Source organism: Grammomys surdaster, unplaced genomic scaffold, assembly GCF_004785775.1.
Source record: "Grammomys surdaster isolate TR1022 unplaced genomic scaffold, NIH_TR_1.0 263, whole genome shotgun sequence".
Classification (NCBI taxonomy): domain Eukaryota; kingdom Metazoa; phylum Chordata; class Mammalia; order Rodentia; family Muridae; genus Grammomys; species Grammomys surdaster.
Window position 1 is genome coordinate 945,022 of NW_021604704.1, and position 16,569 is coordinate 961,590.

At 36.0% G+C, this 16,569-nt stretch overlaps 1 protein-coding gene across 1 annotated transcript in view; it reads right to left on the reverse strand.

Moving 5' to 3' along the window:
* The window catches only part of Maoa (monoamine oxidase A), a 57,908-nt gene that overhangs the window by 36,089 nt on the left and 5,250 nt on the right, over nucleotides 1-16,569 (reverse strand). Inside the window, exons 2-3 of the mRNA XM_028776021.1 lie at nucleotides 9,623-9,717; nucleotides 3,662-3,799 (exon numbers count right to left, since the gene is read on the reverse strand). Of these exons, the coding sequence (XP_028631854.1) occupies nucleotides 3,662-3,799; nucleotides 9,623-9,717 (233 nt within the window). The remainder of the gene's footprint in view (nucleotides 1-3,661; nucleotides 3,800-9,622; nucleotides 9,718-16,569) is intronic.

Consider the following 16,569-nt stretch of genomic DNA (forward strand, 5'->3'; position numbering starts at 1 on the left):
GGGAGAAGGAGAGGGAGAGGGAGAGGGAGGAGAGAGAGAGGGAGAGGGAGAGGGAGAGGGAGAGGGAGAGGGAGACGGAGACGGAGAGGGAGGAGTGTGTGTGTGTATCTGTGTGTATCTACCTGTCTATCTTTGTTCATCTGTCTGTTCAGGCAACTCCATCCCCTGTGGCATGCAAATGCATTAGGAAGGGAAGTGGGGTAAAGCCTGGGAGAGTTATGGTAGATATGATAGTTACTTTTCTATTGCTATGACAAAACACCATTGACTAAGACAACTTATAAAAGAAAGCATTTAGTTGGTTTTACCATTTCAAAAAGTTAGAATGCATGGAGGCAGATCAAAGCCTGGTGGCAAGAACAACTGAGAGCTCAAATCTTGATCAAAAGTAGGAGGCAAAGGGAGAACATATTGGAGATGGCACAAGGTTTTAGAAGCCCTAAGGCCTACCCCCAGTGGCATGCTTTCCTCCTTATCTTTCTCAAATAATTTCACCAACCTGAGACCAAGTATTCAAATATATGAGCCTATGGGGACCACACTTACACTGTAAGTAGGGCTTAATATGCCGACCTAGTAGGACTGTGGCATGCCATAGTACATAACACTATGTGAACCATGGAAGCCCAGATTAAGAGATTTCAGAGGAAAACAATATGAGCAACCAAGCTAGAAACTATGCTTGTGGTATTTTGGCAAAGAATGTAACAACTTTCTGCTCTTGGGCTAAGAATTTGCTTAATGCTAAATTGAAACTTAATATACTAATTTCTTTGACTGAAGAGATTTCAATGCAGCATATTGACTCTGTTGTTTGGTTATTAGTAATCACTCTTATGCAGGTATACAGTGAAATAGAGCAAGGGGAACAAAAAAAGAACAGAGTTTAAAGAGAAAAGAGTACCAGGAAACTTAACTCTGCAGCCAAGGCTTTTACTAAAAGAGGTGATGAGATCAAGACAAGGCCTGCTCTGCATTAGGATAAAGGAAGGGATGTCCTCAGAAAAAGACCCATCCAGCTAAGCTTCCAACTTATGAAAAAAAACGGCCTAAGGAAATTTCTGTTTCTTAAAATCAACAACAAATCAAAGCTGCTACAAACGTGATTAGAAGATGGTGGGTTCAACCCAAGTTGGTAGTCAAACTTAGCAGTGTTGTCCTCATGGCTCTGGCTTTAGAGTCATGAAGAATACACAAGTAAAAAGCTTGTGGAATCTTTCTCCAGGGCTAAGAAGAGCTGATATGGCAAGGAGTGGGGCAGGGGTGTCCTAGCAGGGAGGACCTAACAAGCCAATACATAAAGCTGTGAAAGTGAAACCTGGATTGTATTAGAAACTCCAAAGTATTAGAGGTGCCAGAGTCATGACTTATCTGCTAAGGGGAATAGCATACAGGGAGTGGAAACACCCCAAGAAAGAACTGTACTTTTGCGGCAGCAAGGCTGGAAAGATGTAGCTATCCTTATAAGCCCTTTGACATCAGACATTGAGCTATACAATTTTGAGTTTGTCCTGCTGGGTTTCAATATTTCTTTGGTCCAGTATTTCTTTGCTATGGCCTGATTCATCCCTTTTGGAATGGTAAAATATAGTCTGTGACACTATACTTTGGAAGTATGTAATTTCCTTTTTTATTCTATAGGTGGTAACAATTAAAAGTTTACCTGGAGTCTCAGAATTTACTTTGGAGAATGATCTCATAGGCTCATATGTTTGAATACTAGCTGCCCAGTTGGTAGAACTGTTTGGGAAGGATTAGGAGGGGTAGCTTTGTTAGAGGACATGTGTTACTGGGAATGGGGTTGGAGATTCCAAGACTTATATTATTCCAAGTGTGTCTTCTCCTCTCTCTCTCTCTCTCTCTCTCTCTCTCTCTCTCTCTCTCTCTCTCGCTCTCTCTCTCTCCCTCCCTCCCTCCCTCCCTCTCTCTCTCCCCTCCCTCTCTCTCCCCTCCCCTCCCCCACCCCACACCTCTTTCTCTCCTCCTTTCAGTTCCAGATATAACCTCTCAGCTGTTCTTGCCACCACTATTATAAATTAACTCTGAAATAATAACCCCAATTAAATGCTTTCTTTCATAACTTACTTTGGTCATTGTTTTGTCAGATCAATATAAAAGTAACTAAGAATTCAAAACCTGAGACTGAAAACTGCTACATCAAAAAGTAGAGAAATACTTGAAGGTTTAGGCATATTTAGGGATTTTCTAAATAGGATTCCTGTTATTCAGGAAATAATGCCATCAATTGACAAAAGGAAATCTCATGAAATTAAACCGCTTTTGCTGTGCGTGCACAGATCCAAGCCAGATGGTTCCCCACTGCTGAGATTGGGGAAGCTTATACAAGCACTCATCCATAAGAAGCTATTTCCAATCAGCACATGCTTACAAAAAAATTAGTTTGCTCCACTGGAGTCTTATTGAGTCTATAAACCACACTTATTTTTATAGATTTATCTTTTTGTCTCATGTTGGTTTGTTTGGGCATTTACTTTAATGATCTTTTGATTGCATATTATAGTTTCTAATTTTTTGTATTTTTATGATTTTTGTGTGTGTGTTCCTTATGCTTTTTTCTATTCTTTTTTAAACCCTGGTTTTTTCTTAAATCTGTTTTCTAAAGAAAATGAGAAGAAAGTGTGGAGTTGGATGGATCAGGAGATGAGATCTGGGAGGAGAGAAGGGAGAAGAAACCATAATCAGAATATATTGAACATGAAAACAATATTTTCAGTGAGAAAAAAGCTGTCTATCTGACAGAGAATCAATATTTGGGATTTATTTTTAAAAATACAAAAAACCTAAACAATAAGAAATAAAAGAACTTAATCAATAAAGTGACTAGTAACATTAACAGGCAAGCTTTCAAAAAATTAGAAATGCAAATAAACACCACACTGAGATTCCATCTCACTATAGTGAGAATGGCCATCATTAAAAACAAATAAAAGCAAATCCTGGAGAAAATATGGACAAAAGGAAACCCATTCATACCACTTCTGGTAAGAATGTAAACTAGTCTAGTTACTATGGAAATTAGCGTGGCTGTCTCTTAAAAAGCTAAAATTAAAAGGCTAAACTCTGTCCCACATCTACCATTCCTGGGTATTTGCCCAAAGGACTCCTTATCAAAGTATCACAGAGATATCTACATATTAATAAGAACTGCAGCATTATTCATAATATCTACATTATGGAACCAACTTAGGTGTCATACAAAAAACATGATATACATAGACAAAAGATTTTTTCAGCTATATAGAACAAAAATATGCAGGAAATTGGAAACAACTGAAGACAATTATATTAACCACATTAAGACAATCTAAGAAAGAGAAATATTATATTTTATCTTATTTCTAGATTTTATCTGATTATGAAAGTAGATCAAAACTGTCTAAAATAATAAAGGAGGCTAATGAGAGGGGGAAGAAAAAGAGGTGTAAGACTATGACAAAAAATATGCTTAACATCCAATATATGCTTGTATGGTAATAATACACTTATATAACATACATTGTACCATGTAAAGTGAATATACACAATGAAAGAATTTTTAAAAATGAACTTTAAAAGAGAGAAGAATAATCACAAATAAACAAAAGTTTTCTCAAATAAAAATCTTCATGCATTGGTCATATAAATAAAAAGTTAGGCTTACCTTGACATATTGAACTAGACGTTCATTGACATTCACTTTATAGGTCTCTATGCCTAGCTCCTTAGACAAGCGTAAGATTCTGTTCTGGGTTGGTCCCACATAGGCTCCACCAACATCTACCCATTTAACATGATCATTCTGAAGAAAGAAAAAAAGTAGGTTACCTAAACTTTGTAATCTAAAACCTTTATAACATGAAAAATCATGTTTAATTTGCTAACTTAATTGTGTCTTACGTGTCCTTTATAAAGTACACCTGAAACTCAAAACCATTTTTCTCTTCTTCTCAAAAGTTAAAAGTTCTTTAAAGTTTGCTTCTATTGTTTGCATCAGTTTTTGTGTGTGCATACTGCTTATTTACCCTTATCTGTCTGATTAATTTTTAATGTGTAGCAACCACTGTACTTGAAAAACATGCAGAAATAAGTTGAATGGTAGGAGTTATTTTTCTCAGAAAATATTTATGAGACACTAATAATACAAGATAACAATTTCTTTTCAGTATCTAAGATTTGAAGCTAGGAGGAAATACACATATGTACTTTTCTCCTTGCAGTTCACCCTTAGTTCTAAGATGCAGCATAATCTGAAGAGAAGTGTTGAAAAGCTCTCCTCAAACACACGTTTACCTTGGCTGGAACAAAATGAACAAGGAAGACTGTCAGTCAGAGAGTTTATGAGGTTAAAGCCCCTCAGGACACTGGAAAGACACTGGTTGTGTACGTAAGTGAGAAGGTGGGGCTTTGGAAGGCTTTGAGTAGTGCTAAGACATGACTTCGATCTCAATGACTCACTTTCACTGATGTGATACTAGAAATTGATTAATAGCGAACAAGAATAAAAACAGGAAAATCATATAGCTAAAGCACTAACCTGGCCTAGAGGTGACAGTGGCTCCCACCATGATGTAGCAGTAACAATATTGGGAAACAATAGATTTCAAAAGTATTTTGAAGACAAATGCAAGATAGTTTCTGTATAGGATGAAGTACTGACCAAGACCCCAAGTATTTGATGAGTTGTTGTGTGGGAGTATTGTTTATGCAGTTGTTGGCAAGGGAACCTTAGCATGGCATTTGGCATTTAGCATGATAAGAAATTGTTCTACCACAGAGAAATATATTAGCAGCTCTCTAAAGTGACTGCTTTTATGTTCCTTATAAAAAACTGTACTCTAGGCATGAGGTTAGAACTCAGTGATTCAGTTCCTGTCCACTATGTTCTGGGTTTCATTACACACACACACACATACACACACACATCATTTGAATAATTGATTTTGAGATGTCTTTTCAACATTGATATCTACTAATTTCTAACTTCCCTCTCAGATCAATACAGTGTATTTTAGTTAGCATTAGCAGTAGTAGTGAAGTGCTATTTTGACTTATTTAATCTGTATATAAGAATCATAATGTTTTCTTTCACTATCCATACTGTCTCCTGAAGCTTCTTTAGTCTCTAACATGTTTTAAAGAATAAAATTGCAATAGATTTCTCTTACTTTAACACAGAAAAAAGATTATAATGTACAAACATTTCTTTAGAATACTGATACTCTCTTTAAAGCAAATAAGCATAAAAGAAGCAGGAAAAAGAGTGAGACATCCATCAGACCTAGGTCCTCTGCATATGTTATGGTTGTATACCTTGGTCTTTTTTTGGGACTCCTAACAGTGAGAGCATGTGTTGTCCCTGACTCTTTTCCCTGCTTTGGGGACCCTTTTCCTCCTGCTAGGTTGTGTCATCCAGCCTTCATACAAGGGGAAGTGCCTAGTTTTATCGCAACTTGATATTCCGTCTTTGGTTAATACCCCTGGGAGGCCTGCTCTCTTTCAAAGAGAAAGGAGGAAGAGCTGATGGGGAAACTAGGAGAGGGGCCAGGAGAGGAGGAAGGAGCAGAAACCATGGTTGGAATATAATATATGAGGGAATTTTTAAAAAGTGAGGTATCCCACAGAATGTTTCTTTAAAACCCACAAATACTTGAATGAAGTACCTTGGGTTCTGCTGGAAGACACTAAGAAGCATAATGTGGTATTCTATCAGGCTGTACTTGTTCTTTCTTTATTTAGGTCATATTACCCACCTAGGATGCCATATACATGGGAATCTACTAGGAAACAATACATTGACCTTGTTGTGGTGGCATTCCAGGCACTCCAACTTTATTAATCTGATTATGCAGAATTATAGATGGTTTAATTATGAAATACTGTTCTGAAATTGTAGAAAATCCAATAGAAGTGGTCAGGTGACAATATCAAATTTGAATTTTATTTTTTTAAGATCCAATATAGTTTCCATGACTTTTTCCAAAATTATCCTAATTGATTGTTATTTGAATCAATTCTCAAAATTATTTAACTTTATACTAAATATCATCCTGACCATTTCTTAAAGCCTTCTTTTTCTCTCTCTAGGCATTTGAAATATAAATGCTAAGTGTTCATGTCTAATTATTTCTAAGATTCCATTCTTATAAGAAAGGAATACCAAAGAGGTACATAGTACCATGCTGAATAGACACTAATAATTCCTATCTCCTACTGACATATATAAATGGAGCAATATGGCCAAGTAGCTAAAGCCAATAACATAGACTGGGATAAGCATGTTGGAATTTCATTTCCTTTATATGACTTGCTCTTAACTGAAAATCTGCAGCATGACTGATGTTCTATTTAATAAGCAAAAGGTTTAAATGACAAGGAAAGTGGGAGTAAAGGAAAAGGCAATAACTATCTCTAAAATTAAAGGATATTTTTCAGAAAATGACAGAAGAATCACATATAAAAAGTAAATACAGGTAGAATATTTAACTTGTCTTTTGCATAACCATACAATGCCTTCAATTTCAATTCCAAGATAGGCTGGTTGTAGAGACACATGCCTATTATTCCATTATTCCTAAGGCTGGGACAATAGGATCTCAAGTTGAAGGCCAGCCTGAGTTACACAGCAAGATCCTGTCTCAAAAAAATTAAAATAACATGCCAGATATGGTGGTGTATGCCTTTAACACCAGCATCCAGCAGGCAGAGGAGGTAGGTTTGTTTGAGTTCATGGCCAGCTTGGGCTACATAAGAGTTCCAAGACATCCAGTGTTATACATTGAGACCCTGTCTCAAATGCAAACAAAAATTAAAATAAAAGTATACAGGAGCTTCTTGGAAGACATATGAGTATATCTTATCATTCAGCATATAAGACTTGCATGTGAAATGCTAATAAGATTCTTAGAATCATGTAGGTACAGTGAAGAAATTCTAGTCTCTTCACTCCTTTTGTACATTTTAAATGTGTACGAATGCTTTGCCCACATGTATGTATATGCACTATACGTGTACCTGGTACCCACAGAAGTCATAAGAGGACTTCAGATCCTAGAACTGGACTTAGAAATGTCTGTGTGCTTGGAATCAAACCAAGATTCTCTGCAAGAGTGAAAAGTGTTCTTATCTAAAACCCATAGTAGATTATATCTAAGGGAATACTCAGGAATACTCCAAATAAATTTAATGTGAGTTTACATTAAAGTTAAGGAAGCAAGTATATCTATACCACAGAGTAGCCTATTTGCAACCTCCCCTGGGAAGCTTATTAAAAGGCAAATGTAGATTCAGCAGCCATGAGAATTTACACTTCTCTCAAGTTTCCAGGTAATTCCAAGGCTGCAGGTCTATTGACCACACATGGAGTAGCAAGGTTGTAGGGCACATTGTTGGAGCTGAGCAAAATAGAAACAGGCTTCATGAGGCTAGTGAAATAGGTGAGAGTAAGAATGCATGGCATAGCCAGGCAGTGGTGGCACACGCCTTTAATCCCAGCACTTAGGAGGCAGAGGTAGGAGGATTTCTGAGTTCGAGGACAGCCTGGTCTACAGAGTGAGTTCCAGGATAGCCAGGGCTATACAGAGAAAACCTGTTTCGAAAAACAAAAAACAACAAAAGACAAAACAAAACAAAAAAACAAGAATGTATGGCATAAGATGACAGAAAGAGCTAAGATAGTATCCTAGTTCATACTTTATCACACAGCTATTGCAATAGCCACTCCAATTCCCTTTCTTATGCCTGTTTCAGCTCTGCCTCCTGGAAATGTTAAACACTTGCTTTCCCAGGCTCCCCTTACAGTTGAGATGACATGTGACCCAACTCTGCCCAATGAGACAAGTGTCTTGCATGGAGTTTACAGTAAAGAAGAAGATCTGTCTCAATAAAGAATAGTGCTGCTCTTTTATTCTATTTCCATTTGTTTGTTTCTGAAACAAGACACCACCATGTACCACAAGCTGGTCTTAAACTCATTACCTTCTTGCCTCGGGGCCTCAAATGCAGTGCTTATTGCTGTGAGTCATAAAGACCCAGCAATTCTTATTCCTTGAGAGAAGACTTGCTTAGAGCCATAGCACTCACCTTGTTACCAGAAGGTACCAAGCCAACATGCAAAGAACAGCAGATCAAAGGGTAGGAAAAATCTGAAGCCTTGATAGCAAAACTGAATTCCTAGACTATCTTGGAATATCTACCACTAAACATCTATGAAATTAATGTTTTTGCTGTTTAAACCACCGTTACTATTACGTTTAGGCTGTTCTGTCATAGCCTAACTGAAACATCTATATATGCAGACATTCTCTCTCCTTCTAGTCATTTTTTTTCAAAACAATATGCTTTGTTTTATACTACCAGTACTCAGCCTTTACTACTCTATTTATGTATTCTACCAAAGGGGTTCATTAATGATTTTCTTACTGCCATAAGCAAAGGAATCCTTTCTGCGTTTATCCTATATCATCTGACTGTTGAGCATTCCTTCCTCTTCCCTCCAGCAACAGGTCAGCACAGCAGTGTTTTAGTCTGGTTCTTCTTACCTTCTATGGCTTTTCCTGTCTCATTACATGCCCTACAAACTTCCATTTTGGGCCTTATTTCCTTATATCTTCCCCCTATGAACTTTCATCAGCTCCCACAGATTTAGTTACTTGTAAACATAGTAATAGAAAACAGTTGTTGCAGGGCGGTGGTGGCGCATGCCTTTAATCCCAGCATTTGGGAGGCAGAGGCAGGTGGATTTCTGAGTTCGAGGCCAGCCTGGTGTACAGAGTGAGTTCCAGGACAGCCAGAACTACACAGTGAAACCCTGTCTCAAAAAAAAAAACCCAAAAAAAAAGAAAAGAAAGAAAGAAAGAAAGAAAGAAAGAAAGAAAGAAAGAAAGAAAGAAAGGAAGAAAAAAGAAAACAATTGTCCTGTAATTTTCCAGATTCCTAATATAGGCCCGTGTACAAAAGACAGTGATGTAACAAGAACTGTGCTTCATCCTTATATCTAGCCAGACGTAACCTGAGCAAAGAGGCCAAGGGAAAACGGGATATGTATATGTTTGTGTGTGTGTCTGTGTGTGTGTGTGTGTGTGTGTGTGTGTGTGTCTGTGTATGCACGCGCGTGCGTGCATGGGTGCGCATTAGGGGTACAAAGTCACTTTTAGTCCAGCCAAACTATTGCACTTCCTCAGGTATTACATACTCAATTTGACTCTATAATATAGACATTACAACACTGTAATGAAGTTATTTGTTTACATTTGTTGTGTTTCTACAATGTGAGTGATTTAAGTCAGAGTCCATCACTATACAGTTAGCACTTATTAAAAAGAACAAACATGTTGGGCATAGTAGTATATGCCTATAATCCCAGCAGTTGTAAGATTGAGGTAGAAGGATGAATTTGAGGTCAGCCAGGACTGTATAGGGGGTTTAAGGCTAGCCTAAGATACTGAGAAAGACACTGTCTCCAAAAAAAAAAAAAGAAAGAAAGAAAAGGCCACTTACTTAATAGTTTAGAATTGTTAGACTAATGGCTTAACTCTGTGATCTCATGAGAGCTCCTCTAGGGCCATGACTTCAAATACCTCATTTATAGTTTAAATAGATGCCATAAAGTATTGAAAACACTTACCCTCACAGTATATGTTCTCCCTCCAACTCTATCCCGGGCTTCCAAAACCAAGACATTAATTTTGTATTCAGACAATAGTTTGGCAGCAGCCAATCCTAAAGGCAAAATAAAAGAGACAAAATATTAACATCTAAATGCCAGACATCCCAGAATTGAACAGATCTACCAGGAATCCGTTGATTTTGCTATTATTCTAAAAAAAATTACCAATATTATTAGCTATCATAAAGGATTCTCAAATGACTAGCTTATTCATCTTGTATTAAAGATTAGCTACTAGAAAAAGGTCATCTTTTCAAACATGTTTCTTGTTTTCTGAAATAGTAATATTACACTCAGAGAATCTTCTCAGCCCTCATCCAGAAATTCTGACTATATAAACATGAATAGGACTCAGGTTCCTAGATCTTGTTTCCCTCAGTAGATTCTAAGATTCTAGATTTCTAAGATACTAGGAGCTGTGCTTAACTTCATTTATTAGCTCAAAGCTAAGAACAGGGTCTCATCTGTAAATAGTTTTTATTAAAGAGGCATTTCCAATCCAACATTGTAGCAGTGGAAAGGTTAAGACAATATAGATTACCATTTTATCATAGATACATGGTATCAATATGTATGATCATTTATGGTAACCTTAATTTAATCACCTTGCTCAGCAAGGGTTTCCAAGGTTTCTCACTATAAAGTGTTATAGTCACTCTCCTTTTCATACTGTACTCTTTGGAAGGAATGTTATACATATTCTACATTATACAATACAAAGTTATGGTCTACCATTTTGAGGGCACTGTATCCACATGAATTGTTGAGAATTCTTCAGCAGTACACATTTGGTTCTTTTCCTCATGCATTTATTTAATCATCAGTATGGACTCACAAATATTTCTTTTATACTTCACAATATAATCCAATACTATATTATTTACTGTTGAAATTATACACTGGGAACTGTTTTAATTGGTTCTTTCTTGTGCCCTTTGGCATTCTATCAGTTTGTATTTGTACATGCGCATGAACTTCCTTGCTTTCTTGTGCTCACAGTATCTTCCATGCCTGTTCTAACCTTTTGGTCAGTACTTTTGTAGTAAGCCTTCGTCCCTTTTGTTGGGGAATAAAATTAGAAACCAAAATGTGGTGCTTTATGTGCTAGTGATTACTAGAATACCACTACTTGCAGGAACTCTCAGCTATCAGAGTAAGGAAATACAGTGTGTATATACTTATTTTTCAACCGGTATTTGTTATATTTCAAATGCTATCTGAATACTTGTTTTTCTTTGTACCACCTGTTACAAAAGAAATAAACCATATATAGAGCTAAATAAAATGTAAAGAAGAAAGGTTAATTAAAATGTTAGAAAGACAGTATAGAATAACAGTAGAGATGATATTAGTAAAATATCAAGATACATATAAACGTAGCTGAAGAGAAGTACTATTTAGAGTGATTATAAAATCTAGTAATTTCTACTAGTATATGTTGCAAAGACAGGAAGAACTTCAAAATAGTGTTTTTCTAATTAGCATACACTTGATGCTATCACTAGATCTGCTATGCTGGGCCTGTCAGGGATATAATGTGACACAAGACAGAATACATCAGGTTGGTATCATTGAGAAGCACGGGACTTGACATGTAAACAAAAAAGAATGAAGAGATTAATAAAAATCCCCTGTGGCCCTAAATATGAATCTGAATGATCATGAAATTTAAACACAAATTTATTTAAGAAAATCAACTAGTGTTAGCCCTCAGATTCAATCAGGTTTTTTTTTTTTTAATGCTTTGTTTTGCTAGAGATTGGCTCTATCCAGCTTAGCATGGTGAAGTACACCTACATAATACCAGCACTTGGCAGTAAAGGCAAGAGGATCAGGACTTCAAGCCTATCTATCCTCAACTGTCAGTTTGAGGTCAGACCAGGCTACATAAGACCCTGCCTTCCAAAACTTACTTAATTAAAAAATAAAAATAAAAATTGGGTCTATAATGAACATGTTCAAACTTTTTGTCATTTTTGTATAAATAACATGAAAACAATTATACAACATTTATATTATATTAGGTATTATAAGTAATCCACAGATGATTTAAAGTGCATAGAATGATCATAGAGGTTCTATGTAACTATATCATTTTATATATAAAATTTGAAAAATCCTCCAATTTTGGTACCTACAGAGGTTCTGGAACCAAATCTCCACACCAGAGATATCAAAGAATGACTGTGTATATAAAACATTTCTTCATCGGGCAGTGGTGTTGTCACGTAATGCATGCACAGATATGCATGCAGAACACTCGCACACAGTTTAAAATAATAATAATAAGCTGGGCAGTGGTATCGCATGCTTTTAATCCCAGCACTTGGGAGGCAGAGGCAGGCGGATTTCTGAGTTCTAGGCCAGTCTGGTCTACAGAGTGAGTTCCAAGGCAGCCAGAGCTACACAGAGAAACCCTGTCTCGAAAAACCAAAAAAAAAAAAAAGAAAGAAAAAAAGAAAAAGAAAAAAAGAAAAAAAAAGACAGAAAGAAAGAAAACAAAACCATATTCATGTGGGTGGGAGTAAGAATAGTTGGGTGTTTTTTGATTAATTGGTTGATTGGTTGGTTGGTTGCCTGGTTGGTTTAGTTTGGAGTTTTGTTGTGTTGCTTTGTTTTGTTTCAGGTAAGACCTCCCTATGTAGCCTCAGAGAGGTTTGCCAGCTTCTGCTGAGATTAAAAACATTCACCACCATCCTCTGCAATAGGGTAGGTTTTACTGGTGGTTAGGGTTGAACCCAGTGCCTTATACATGTTAGCTAGGCCAGCAAAAGACCATTGAGCTTTCTCAAGCCCTTACATAACCTTTATCTCAAGTAACCAAGAAAGCTTAACAAGGATAGGGTATCAGATCAATATGTATTCAGAATATTCTAAGTATTACTACTTCATTTTTCTAATTTTTAAACTAGCATTATGCTTGCTGACAGAAGAAAACAAAGAATATCAGTATGCACACAAGGTTGTTACTAAGACATACAAACATTTCTGTCTGGATTTTGTGCTTACTGTCAGATAAATCATCCTTAGTTTTTTAAAAGGTCAAATCTTACAATCCTTTCAATTTCAATAAGCTGAAAACATAGTGCAGTCTCAAGTAATAAATAGAATTAAGGTAACAATTAACTTCAATTTGTCTGTAATTCAAAAGACTGGTTGTCTAGACAGTCTCAATTTATTTGATTATTGCCCAGCATTTATCTTCACTTTAGATAAACAAATCTCACCTCAGTTGGTAGATGTAATTACTTCTTAATTTATTATTTGTCCAATTCTTTCATTGAAATTTCAAATATACTATAAGTGTTGAACACAGACATTCTTAAATTCTGCACACTAGGAAATACTAAATTTAAAGTCATAATTCCCCCCAAACGTTTTTTTGAAACACCAATCCTCAGATAAGACACTCCAAAGAAAAGTATTAATATTCTTAAAAGTTGAGATACTTATACTTCTTCTCTCTTGATGATAAATTCTCAGAACACTGTTTATATTAAAAGCCCTAAGCAGTTCTGCAGCAAAATACTAACACTACTACTACTAATGATGATAAAATTAGCATTTCTCCACATTCTGATATTCTTTTTTTAAAGACTATGAGTCAAAATACAGTTTGCAAAAACTGGTTTAATCACCTTTAAGACTGTTCAAATAGATATAGCAATAAACTCCCATAGGCAGGGCCCTAGTTAAATAACATCATAAAGTCTATAATATGAGCTAAGTATGGGGCCAAAGCTTTGATATAGTTATGGATAATCCTCTAACACCTCACAAAATTATTCTCTTTATTCTTAGAAGTGAAATTTCCAACTTTTAATGTTGATCATTGCCCCCAGAATGTACATAGTTAAATTATTACTATTTTGTGATGTGGTTCCTGAGCAACAAAATTCTTACATAGTTATACACTTGGATTCTTGAACTGAATACACCAAGGACAATAAAAAGTATAGTCAAACATCAGCTTACACTGAAGTTCCCAGGCAACATTCTCCAAGCCAGAAAACAGAGAACCTCAGAAGTTTTACTGCCACAGTGAGACTCCATTAACAAATGTTGAATAAATGAATGAATGAATGAATGAATAGATGAATGAATGAATGAATGAACATGAACACAGAATAAAAACGGTTTTAGTGTAAGCCATAGCTCACAGCTATTTAATTTGGAAATGATCAATTTAAATGCCATCTTCATTAGAGTTTATAATTTATCTAAAATCCACAAAACAATTATCAAGCATTACTTCCTCTATAAAGTAATTCCCTTATAATTTCCTGCAGGGAGAATTAGCTGTTCCCTCCCTGTGCCCCTGTCCCTGTGAACTAACCTTAGCATATGCTGAATATCCTCCACCTTGTAGTGTTTAGGACCCCAAGTCTCTCAGATTTCAGATTATGTTTAGATATTCTTTATTTGCATGTATAATTAGATAATTGGGTGAGAGACCCAAGTCTAAACACTGAGTTCATTATGTTTCATTATACACCTTATATGTATGCATAGGCTTAAAGTAACTTTATACAATACTTCTCACATGCTTTCTGACTATACCTCTCAAGTGATATTAGATGCAGAATTTTCCATATGTGGCACCATGTCAGCACTCAAAAAGTTTCAGATTTTTCAGATTTTTAGTTTCAGAAGTAGGTTTCAGACATGAAAATGACCTTGGACTAGGACAGGGAAGTAGGCTCAGATACTTTGGTCATCCTGATAAGCCCTTAGAAACAGTGATCACGGGAGTGTTGATGTACTTGGGTTTAAAGCCTTGCTTTTTCTTTGACTATTTTCATTTATTGTATTGCTAGACCCTCAACCTATAACTGACCTTAATACTTGCATGTAATCAAAATGGTATAAAAGCATAACAGAAGAGGGGGTATAGGATAGGGGGTTCTAGGGAGGGGAAATGGGGAAAGGCGATGATATCTGTATTGTAAATAAATAAAATATCCAATAAAAAATTAAAAAACGAATTTTCCACATGTGGCACCATGTCAACATTCAAAAAGTTTCAGGGTTTTTTTTTTGTCTTCAAGTTAGGGGTACTTAACCAGTACCAGCAGCAGTTCAGATTCATAGCTGTAACCCCTGATTCATAGAGGGTCCTATGTATTACACAAGTTACTGTACAGACAAATGAACTAACAGATAAAGTAAATACCCTCTGAGCAAACTTGTCTCTCTAGTGTGGGTTATAATTTTATATAATGCCTTGAAAGGACAATGTTCTTTATAATCTATAATACATAATAAAAATAAATGAACATTTAGTATCAACAGCTTCACTTAAAAATATATGATTTTAAATACTAATCTTGCAAAATGACTAAAAGTAATCTTATTTGCTGGGGATATAGCTCAGTTGGTAGACTGCTTATATAAGCTGTATATATAAAGCCAAGGGTTTGATCCTCAGCATAAAAAGAAAAGCTGGCTTGGAATCTGTAGATGGGGATTACAGGAAAATCAGAAGTTCAAAGTCATCCTCAGCTATGTGAGTTTAGAGCCAGTTTAAGAACATGGATACTGTCTCAAAAAAAGAAGTGGGAAAAGAAATTAACAGAACAAAAGAGAATTTACATTCATTAGTTTTCAATCTGAATATTTTGACAATTTCAGCACAGTCTATTTACTACTAACTTTCTTATGTCACAAATAACCTTTCTGTTGGAAACAAATTGTTAGAAACAAATTCTCAGATAGCTCAAGCTGGTTTTGAACTTGGTATGTAGCCAAAGATGACCTTCAACTCCAGATCCTCCTACCTCTACCTAAATGCTGAGATTACAAGCATACATCTCAACATCCAGTTGGATATTGTACAATTTGTATATTTTACTACTTCTTTCAGACTTCAGCCCAAATTATACCAAAGGCCCTATAACACTGAAAAGGTTTCAAAAATGTATACTGTTAACCCAGTACAAAAGGAAATAAACTTTATGTATGAAAATATGACCTTTTTAAAGTGAAAAAGTCAAATAGCTTTTACCAGATTTTCAAAGTGATATTTCTGTGGGGGTTTCTTTTCCCTCCATCCTCTCTCTCCTACTTCTCTCCCTCCCCTTCACCATGTGTGTGAGATGGGGGCCTATGGTACATTCACCCATGTGATCACCCCTGGAAACCAGATATTGACTTAAATCTTCTTCTATTGCTTCACCAAATTATATTTTTAAATTTCTGTCACTGTATTTGGAATTTGCCTTTTGGCTAGACTATCTGGCCAGTAAGTCCCCAGGATCTGTCTGTTTCCACAGCCCCAGTCCAAACCCATTCTGTTGTCAGTATGGGACTTACAGATGTATATCACCATACCTGACTTTTTCTGTGGTTTTGAGGCTCTAATCTCAGGTCCTCATGCTTATAGAGAAAACATTTTACCCACTGAGCCATTTCCCTAGCATCTTTTGGTTTTTGAAACAGGGTCTTACTATATAGCTCAAGATGATCTGAAACTCACTATTTAGTCCAGGCTGACTTCCAACTTGAGATACTTACCTTACCTCAGCTTTCTGAGAGCCAGAATTAAAAACATAAGCTACCATACCAAGCTTTTAGGGGTATGTTTGGTCCAAAAAGTTTAGAATCACTGATCACAATTGTATAATCTCTACACAGTATCCTAAATTCATATTTTAAAAGTATATAGAGGTGAGCGAGCTGAAGAGATGGCTCAGAGGTTACGAGAATATGTATCTCTTACAGAAGAACTGTGTTCAATTCACCCACATGGTGATTCAAAACCATCCATAACTCCAGTTTCAAGGGAATTTCATGCTGTGTTCTAGCCTCCTCAGGCACCAGGCACATATATGGTATTCGAGGCAAAAAACACCGGTACATATAAAATAAAATAAAATAAAATAAAATAAAATAAAATAAAATAAAAT